General features: G+C 42.6%; 1 protein-coding gene across 4 annotated transcripts in view; it reads left to right on the top strand.

Annotated features, from left to right (window-relative positions):
• The window catches only part of tm7sf3 (transmembrane 7 superfamily member 3), a 38,327-nt gene extending 30,337 nt beyond the window's left edge, over nucleotides 1–7,990 (top strand). For 3 of the 4 annotated variants that reach the window (XM_043708725.2, XM_087997001.1, XM_043708726.2), the window contains 4 exons: nucleotides 504–656; nucleotides 2,398–2,495; nucleotides 3,636–3,798; nucleotides 6,428–7,990. In XM_043708725.2, coding sequence (XP_043564660.2) covers nucleotides 504–656; nucleotides 2,398–2,495; nucleotides 3,636–3,798; nucleotides 6,428–6,690 — 677 coding nt within the window. In that variant the 3' untranslated portion in view covers nucleotides 6,691–7,990. The remainder of the gene's footprint in view (nucleotides 1–503; nucleotides 657–2,397; nucleotides 2,496–3,635; nucleotides 3,799–6,427) is intronic. The other variant, XM_043708727.2, reaches the window with a different exon arrangement.
• The last annotated feature ends 1,186 nt before the right edge of the window (nucleotides 7,991–9,176 follow it).

Consider the following 9,176-nt stretch of genomic DNA (forward strand, 5'->3'; position numbering starts at 1 on the left):
TTCCCCATGCATATAGATGATAAAAGTGCCATGCACAGAGACCTGCAATTCTTCCCTAGCTTCCCACAATGTCCTCAGATACACTTTGGCTCCCAGAGATTTGTCTACCTTTTTTAAGACCTCCAGTGCCACCTGTTCTGAAATGTGGACTCTTCAAGAGATCACTATTTGCCCAATTCCCTAGCTTCCACTTGAGCTTGCCTGTTTCCTTCTGCCCTTTTTTATATGAAGGGAGTATTACAATTTGCAGAATTGTTTCTTGCAGCAGAAACCTCCTGGTGCATCCGCCTGGAATTGATTCGGATGTAGGTTCCGAAACCCAAACTATTTTCTACTCAAACAAGGTGAAAGCAAGTTAATTGGATCTGATTGTTTTTTTTTTTTTCTAGAGTTTTTTTTGCAATCCAAGCCTGTTTTATCGTCTGTTAACAATGCAGAATTGTAACTGTATTTGAAGTTGTTGTACAGTCTCCATTGGGGACCCTATCTGTTTGTTTCCCCAGTTATTTTGGGGTTGGTGGCAGTGTTGGGATCTGTCGGTGGGAGTCTGCTGGTGATGTGTTGGTGGCGGTCTGGCTCTGTTGTGCTGTGTGCGCTGGTCGCTGGCTTGCTCCTGGGATTGTTGCTGTCATCTTTGATCTTCTTCACACCATTGGGTAAGTAAGTGTGGAACAACTTAGTAACCAGGCTGATCTTTGACATTCTTAATGTTGGCCTGGCCAGTGACTCCCTCATCCCCTTGAATGAAGAATTACAAAATAGTGCAACACCAGTGTTTATTTTGCCAAGCATGTTGAAGTGGGAAGACACATTACTACTTAAACTGTGCATTCGTGGGACAAGTGTTACTGGCTGATCCTTTTATTACCTGTCCCAAATTGTTCGGAGGGCAGTTAAGAGTCAACCATGTTGCTGTTGGTCTGGAGTCACATGTAGGCCAGACCAGGTAAGGATGGTGGATTTCCTTCCCTGAAGGACATTAGGGAACCAGCTGGATTTTATGACTATGGTTGCTCTTTAAGTTGGCAGTTGTTTTCAATCTAAATTTTTACTTGTTTTCAGGCTTTACTATCTGCTGTGATGAGATTTAAATCCCAGAGCATTAAACCAGTTCTGGAGTACCTAATGCAGTGACAATCCCACTACACCACTGCTGCCACACATGTCTGGCACCTGAACCTGGGCCTCCCCTTTTGAGGGAGGGATACACCCACTGTTTTACCCTGATTGGCTGCTCCAGGTTTAGTTTCTGTTCATTGGTCATCCCCAGGATGTTGAGGGGTGGGTCAGCAACAATGCAGCTGTGTCGAGTGTGATGGCTGGATTCTCTTTGGTCAATGCCTCACATCCATGACATGAATATTATTTGCCACGTAACAGCCCAAACCTGGATACTGTCCTGGGATTTGGTGTACATGGACATTGCTTCAGTATCTGAGTTGCTGCGAATGGTGCTGAACATTGTACAATCATCAGCAAACATCCCCAGTTCTGATTCTGATGGTGGGAGGGAAGGTTGGTGGGTGGGAGTGGGGTGGTCAGTTGGCTCAGGTGGCTGGCTGGTTTCTGATACAGTGAAGCCAATAGCCTGGATTCAGTTTCCACACCAGCTAACCCAATCCACACTCTGGGTAAACAACCACCAGTCTGCTCTCTAATGAGACCGCAGCTTTGGTCCTTCTGGGAATATGGCAGCTTTATCTGAGTTCTCATGGTGCAGTGGTACTGTCCTGGTCTCTCATCCAGGAGGTCTGGGGCTCAGTCCTATTCTGTTCCAGTGGTGTGTAATAGCATCTCTGTACAGGTTGACTTAGAAAAGACAGGATGGCTGGGCAGTGGGCACTACCCTGAGGAACTCCTGCAGAGATATCCAAGAGCTGAGTTGACTGATCACCATCCTATGGTGAGGAAGGGCTTATGCCCGAAACGTCGATTCTTCTGTTCCTTGGATGCTGCCTGACCTGCTGCGCTTTTCCAGCAACACATTTTCAGCACCATCCTATGTGCCAGTATGACTCCATAGAGCAATTCCCATTTGATGCCAGTTTTGTTCCAGCTCCTTGAGGCTGTGGTTGGTCACATGTGGCCTTGATGTCAGGAGGCAGTTCTCTTCCCCCCCCTCTCACTCGCTCCCTTCCTCCCTCATGGATTCAGCTGCTTGGCCAAGGTTTTTATAATAAAAGGAGCTGAGAGCCTGGGGTTCTACCAGGGGCAGAGTGTTAGTGACTAACTTATTGTTACGTTAGTGCTCCTGGGTTGGAAAGCTTTTTTTTTGTCTATTTCTGTAGTAAGGATTTTTTTTACCAATAACATTGAAACCCAAGAGTTTGAATTTATTAAAAATCATGGAATTATTGCTAGAGTTGCTCTCAATTTGTTTTTGTTTTTGTCTTCCAGCAAATGTTAAAGTTTTTGATGATGATGCTGTCTTCTGGGTGACCTTCTCTAGTGTGGCATTGCTTGTCCCACTGATATTCTTCAGCTGCCCTAGACCAGTAAGTTTTCCCCCTCTATCGGGTAGTGAATTTAATGCCCCTGTTGATTTGATGTTGCCTAAACTGCTTTTTACCCTTTTTTTTAAAAAGCATGGAAAATGATGTAAGTAGAAAATTTCCATTGTGGAAGACTAAGGTGGACAAAAGTTGATTTTAAAAAATCACACCAGGTTATAGTCCAACAGGTTCACTCAGAAGTACCTGATGAAGGAGCAGTGTTTTGAAAGCTAGTGCTTCCAAATAAACCTGTTGGATTATAATCTGGTTTTCTTTTTTTTTTTAAAATCTGAGAATTTCCATTTGTGTGGTCAGACAATTCAGCAAAAACTGTTTCTGAAGTGGGAGAAGCAAGTGTATCGTTGTCATTGATTACAGACTATGGAGCCACTGTTCGCGCTCTCTCGTGGACCAGAGTTGCTTTGGAAAAGCACAGCAAGTCAGGCAGCATCCGAGGAGCAGGAGAATCGACGTTTTGGCATAAGCCCATCATTCCTGTTTCTCCTGTCCTTGGATGCTGCCTGACTTGCTGTGCTTTTTGCAGCACCACACTCAACTTTGGCTCAACTGTCTGCTGAAGAGTCCATGTACTGCTTTGGTTCGGAGGACAAACCAGACACAAGATATTGATGAAACAGATGGGTATTGTTGCTGAGAGTTGCTTTCAATTTGAGACCGAATTTAAATTCTCCTAGCTGCACTTGAGATTTGAACCTTTTGTTCCTGGAGCTGGAACTGTCTGAGTTAACCATCCAGTGAGATTGTATTGACCTTTCCTATCCCCTCTAGTCTGCTGACAAGACCATAAGATGTAGGAAAATGTTCTCTGGGTCCTATATCTTGATGGAAATAGTTATTCTGAAATATTAAATCTTGACAAAATGCTTTTGACTAGCAAAATTGAGCCAAAGTCCATAAAGTGACCAGGAAACTCCCAATGGTGTAGAGTTCTGGGAATTACGGATCTGCATTATACTCACCAGATATGTCTCAAATTACTGATGAGACATTGCAATGGATTTTCTAAAATTGAAACCCACATGTCAAACTCTAGGAATTGAGTTTTCTTTTTTTATTTTTAATAAATGTTTTGCACATTTTAGCATTTACTTTTGTGTCCTTTGTTTTTTTTTTTGTTTTTAGTTGAACATTCTGGCCTGTGGATTTGTTGGCTCTTACACAGTGATTCTAGCCATTCACAACTTTGTGTTCACCAGCCTCGCCTACATCACGCTAAACATTGTCAAGCGAGCACTTCATGGCAACTTCAAGGCTGCCTTCACAAACATACCCTTCCAAACGAACGGTAAGCCAGGAGGAGTGGAGCTGGTGTTGTCATAAAGTCTGCATTTAGACAATTGTGTTCAGCAAAAGTCACTTTCTGATGGATCCCAAGAATTGATGGGCAATTGGCTGCCTCCTGATGGCTTGTCTGTTTAGCTTTTCAATCTGTTGAGAGACCCTAGTAATATATCCCTATTTTAGGGAGGGAGGCAGAAACTATAGCCAACTAGCCTGACCTCCAGTTCTTGGTAAGATTGTAGAGTGCTTTGAAGTGCATGGTAGAACATGCTGAGTCAGTGTGGCTTCGTCATGCCTAACAAATCTGTCATCATTCTTTGTCTAATTTGCTTGTTACATCCTCAAAGGAGAGCTATTGGATAAGGTCTATTTGGATTTCCAGAAGGTCTTTAACAAGGTGCCACACAGGAGGCTGCTAAGAACCCACTGTGTTCAGGGCAAGGTACTGGCATGGATAGAGGATTGGCTGACCGAAGATGGAGTGGGGATATAGGGGTCTTTCTCAGGATGGCAGCTGGTGACCAGTGGAGTTCTGCAGGAGTCAGTTGTTAGGACTACAGCTATTTGTTTTATAAAGTCACAATCTGGACTCAGACTGAGAGCATTGTTGCTAAGTTTGCAGATGACACAAAAATAGATGGCAGAACAAGTATTTTTGAGAAGGTGGGAAGACTACAGAAGGACTTGGACAGGCTAGGAGAGTGGACAAAGACGTTGCAGATGGAATACAATGTGGGAAAGTGTGAGGTTATGCACTTTGGTAGGAAGAATAGAGGTGTAGACTATATTTTCTAAATGGGGAAAAGCTTTGGAAATCTGAAATACTGACTTGGGACTCCTAGTTCAGGATTCTCAAGGTTAACATGCTGATTCAGTTGGCAGTTAGGAAGGCAAATGAAATGAATGCAAACATTACAGGAGGGCTATAATACAAGAGCAGGGATATACTGCTGAAACTGCAGAAGGTTCTGGTCAGATTACATTTGGAATACTGTGAGCAGTTTAAGATTAGATTCCCTACAGTGTGGAAACAGGCCCTTCGACCCAATAAGTCCACACCAACCCTCCAAAGAGTAACCCATCCAGACCCATTCCCCTACTCCCTGCTAATGCATCTATCACTACGGGCAATTTAGTGTGGCCAATTCACCTGACTCCCACCTCTTTGTGTGGGTTTCCTCCCACAGTCCAGACACAGGGAGAATGTGCAAACTCCACAGTCACCCAAGGCTGGATATGAACCTAGGTTCCTGGTGCTGTGAGGCAGCAGTGCTAATCACTGAGCCACCATGCCACCCCATATCTAAGGAAGGATGTGCTAGCATTGGAGGAGATCCAGAGGGAGTTTGAGAATAGTCCTGGGGATGAAGGGCTTGTCTTTTTTTGTTTTGAAGAGTAGTTGTGGACAGAGTCTACTGGTGAAGCTTAGTAGGAAGATAGGGATCTGATTGAAACTTAAGAATACCAAGAGGCCTGGATACAGTGAATGTGGAGGAGATCTCCCCATTAGTAGCAGAGACTAGGACCTGAGGGCATAGCCTCAGTGAAGGGACAACCCTTCAGAACTGAGGATAAGGAGGAACTGAGGATGAGGAGCCAGAGGGTGGTGACTCTAACTCATTGCAAGACAGACAGATCCTTAAGGGGATCAAAGGTTATGGGGAGAAGGCAGGAGAATGTTTCTCAGCCTCAATCAGCCCATGATTGAATGGTGCAGCAGACTCACTGGGCTGACTCTGCTCTGATATCTTTGTCTTATGGAATGTATAGAAAAGCAGGGGGTTGGGTTTCAGCCCAATGTTAAGGTCTCTTACTCAGGATACTGAAGCTATGTACGAGCGAATCAAAGGAATTCTTTTCCTGTTGAAAAGAAATTTGAAAGGGAAGGGGAATGAAACAAACCTCTTGTCTCATTCTGCTCCCCCAATGTCTGAGTGGCCTCCAAACTGTATGAGAAATGTTTTTATTTTATGCCATCTAGTGATTAGACTCCCTGGTAAATTTGAGATCACCTTCATCCACTTGGGATGTGGGTATTACTGGCTGGGATGGCAAATTATTGTCTGTCCCTGGTTTATTTTAAAGGCTATGCCTTCTGCACCTAGTTACTGCAAGGGAATTAATTTCTAATTGCATTGGGGTCATAGTGCTATTGCTGGTGCTGGCTGCAGAATTATACAGTGGATATAGACTTTTAAAGACACACACACACTGGTGAGATGAAAAATGTTGGTTATGACCTGAAATGCACTATTTGAGATGGTGGGTTTTTTTTTTAAACACTTGTTCATGGGTATGGGTATCACTGGCTAGGTCAACATTTTATTACCCCAGAGGGCAGTTAACAGTCAACTGTGTTGCTGTGGATCAGGAGTCATAGGCCAGACTGGGTAAGGATGAAGATTTCCTTCCCTCTTAGCCATTAGTGAACCAGATGGATGGGAAGCAAATTCAGCCCTACCTTCTAAAGAAAATTGGAGCTTTAAGGAGCTAAAATTTGTAAAGCTTTGAATAAAGTAGACCTAATTGAATAGATTTCAAAATGTCAGCACAGGCTAGATGGGATGGCTGAATGGCCTCTGATTTCTGCTACTTGATTTATACTGTGAATACCTTTTTTTTTTCAATTGCAGACTATATTTTAATATCAGTGTGGGTGGTCTTACTGGTAAGTGGAATAGTCTTCCAGTTCCACCGTGAGAAGGAGCAACCCAGATTCCCACCTCATCCGTACAAAACCTGGAAACGAGATCGAGAGCGTCGACAAACTAACATCTTGGACCCCAGCCACCACGTCCCACCAATCAGGGATCGGGTAAAGAGTGCACTGACTGACGTCAAGCATCTGTTCACCAAACAGCAGTCTGCAGGAGAACAGACCCCATTACTCCTCTAGACTCCAACCCAGTGCCAGTGAGGGACTTCGCTGTATCTGTCTATGACTCGGCTGTATCTGTTTATTTGGTCACGAGTCACATTTGTGCAGATCTGCCAAATTGTTTTTGACACCAAGAATTTGAATGGTGGGCTCTCTTAAATCACTGTTAATTCTGTTACAAGAACATTTGTTTTCAATCTTTATAACGTGCCAGAAACCATTGGAGTGATTTAAAGGATTGACCGAATCCTACCTTGTAACTCAAGATTAGCATGAACTGAGCAATTGGCTGCTAAATGGGTACAAACCCTGCACTGATTCCATTTTTGAACTTTTTTGAATTTCGGTTCTTGTCTGGAAGTTATGGTGATAGGACACGTTACTGATACAAGTGGTCCCATCTTTAGTTATCTGCACCTTGTTACAGATTGCTATTTTTTTTAAACAGAAAAAAATGATTGATTGTATCCTGGGGAAAATGAGAAAAAGTTGGTCCTTCTAAGGATTCACATCACCCACTGTTCCAGGAGTTAGTGACATCCAAACACTTCAGAGCTATAGAATAATGTAGTGGAAAAAAATTCAGACTTGCACAGTGTTCTGCACATTTTTTTAAATACCTCATTGAATTCTAGAACAAGATTCCTGATATGGAAATTAAACTAACTACAAGATTTATTTTTGAGAAGGTTAATAGTTATTTTCTTAAATCAAATCAACTTTGTTCCACAATATTCACTTATAGTCCTAATGGATTGTTTCTGGGAGACTATTGTCATATGACAGATTAAATATTTATAACCTGAAGCTTCCTAATTGAGCTCATTTTGGCTGAATTAAAATTAATCATGCAATTTCCTCAGATTCCTGTGCCCATAGAACTGATGGAATAAGTTATCCACTTGTAGCTTGTTTATCTATTAACTCATTTGGGTGGACAAAGGTCAAATTAAACCACTTCCTTCCAGTAATCAGCCTTAACACCACCTCCTGAGGCTACATGGATTGGGCAAAGGGAGACCATTTTACAGATTATACATTGATGCATTGGCTTTTTTCCATTAAAATAAAGAGCAAGTTTTCAATTTTAAAATATTTAAACAGCTGGAGAGGAGTGTTGAATTAGGATATTTATTGCAACTAACCTGGGCTACAACTGAACATGGTGGTCCTGATCGAACGGTGTGTATAATAGGGTATGGGTCCATTGTGCATGTAAATGAAGCATCCTCTAGTCTCTACTTGGTTAATACTTGAAACCATGGGTGTATTTTGTGAGTGTTTTATATTGCAGATGTGATTAAAATATTTGATACAATTGTGGTCTCTTTCATATGGCTTATTAGGACTGGCCCCTTTCATAAATAAGTAATTTACACTTATTTAGCACCTCTATATCACCTTGGTGTCTGAGTACTTTAGAGCTGAATGAGAGAGTAAGTTGCTGTAGCTGCTGGAATCTGTACTGAAACAACAACCACTGGAAATCTTAGCGGGCAAGCAGCATCCATGAGCAAGAACCAGTTAACCATCTTCTAGAGTCATCTAGACTCTGTTAGCTTTGCTCTCTCTCCATGGATGCTGTCTGCCTAACACTGAATAAGATTAGGGCCAATCAAGGATAGTGGGAAGTTGAGTCCAAGGAAATAGGAGTAGTGTTTAAATGAATTTTTTTTTCCATCTGTATTCACACTGGAAAAAGACACACGTGGTCAAGGAGAATACTGTGATACAGGCTACTAGACTAGATGGGATGGAGGTTCACTAGGAGGTGTTAGCAATTTAAAAAATCCCCAGGGCCAGATGGAATTGATCATAGAATTTTCTGGGAAGCCAGGGAGGAGACTGCTGAGCCTTTGGCTTTGATCTTTTGTTGTCATTTGTCTACGGGGAATAGTACCAGAAGACTGGAGGATAGCAAATGTTGTTCCTTTTGTTCAAGAAGGAGTAGAAACAATCCTGGTAATAACCAGTGAGCCTTATTTCAGTTGTGGGTCAAGTGTTGGAAAAGGTTGTAAGAGATGGGATTTATAGCTTCCTAGAAAGGAATAAGTTGACTAGGGAGAGTCAGCATGGTTTTGTGAAGGGTAGGTTGTGCCTCACAAGTCTAAATTGAGTTCTTTTTAAGGTGACCAAACAGGGAGCTGAGGGTAAAGCGTGTAGTGTATATGTATTTCAGTAAGGTGTTTGATAAAGATCCCCACAGTAGGCTATTGCACCAAATACAGAGGCGTAGCATTGCGGGTGATTTACAGTTTGGATCAGAAATTGGCTAGCTGAAAGAAGGCAGAGGGTGGTGGTTGATGGGAAATGCTCATCCTGGCGTTCAGTTACTAGTAGGGTACCATAGGGATCTGTTTTGGGGCCACTGCTGTTTTGTCATTTTTATAAATGACCTGGATGAGGGCATAGACATATGGGTTAGTTAATTTGTGGATGACACGAAGGTCGGTAGAGTTGTGGATTTTGTAGGTTACAGAGAAACATGGATAAGCTGCAGAGCT

The sequence above is a fragment of the Chiloscyllium plagiosum genome, unplaced genomic scaffold (assembly GCF_037043375.1).
Source record: "Chiloscyllium plagiosum isolate Xiang-an unplaced genomic scaffold, Cpla_swu_hap1 HiC_scaffold_19, whole genome shotgun sequence".
NCBI lineage: Eukaryota > Metazoa > Chordata > Chondrichthyes > Orectolobiformes > Hemiscylliidae > Chiloscyllium > Chiloscyllium plagiosum.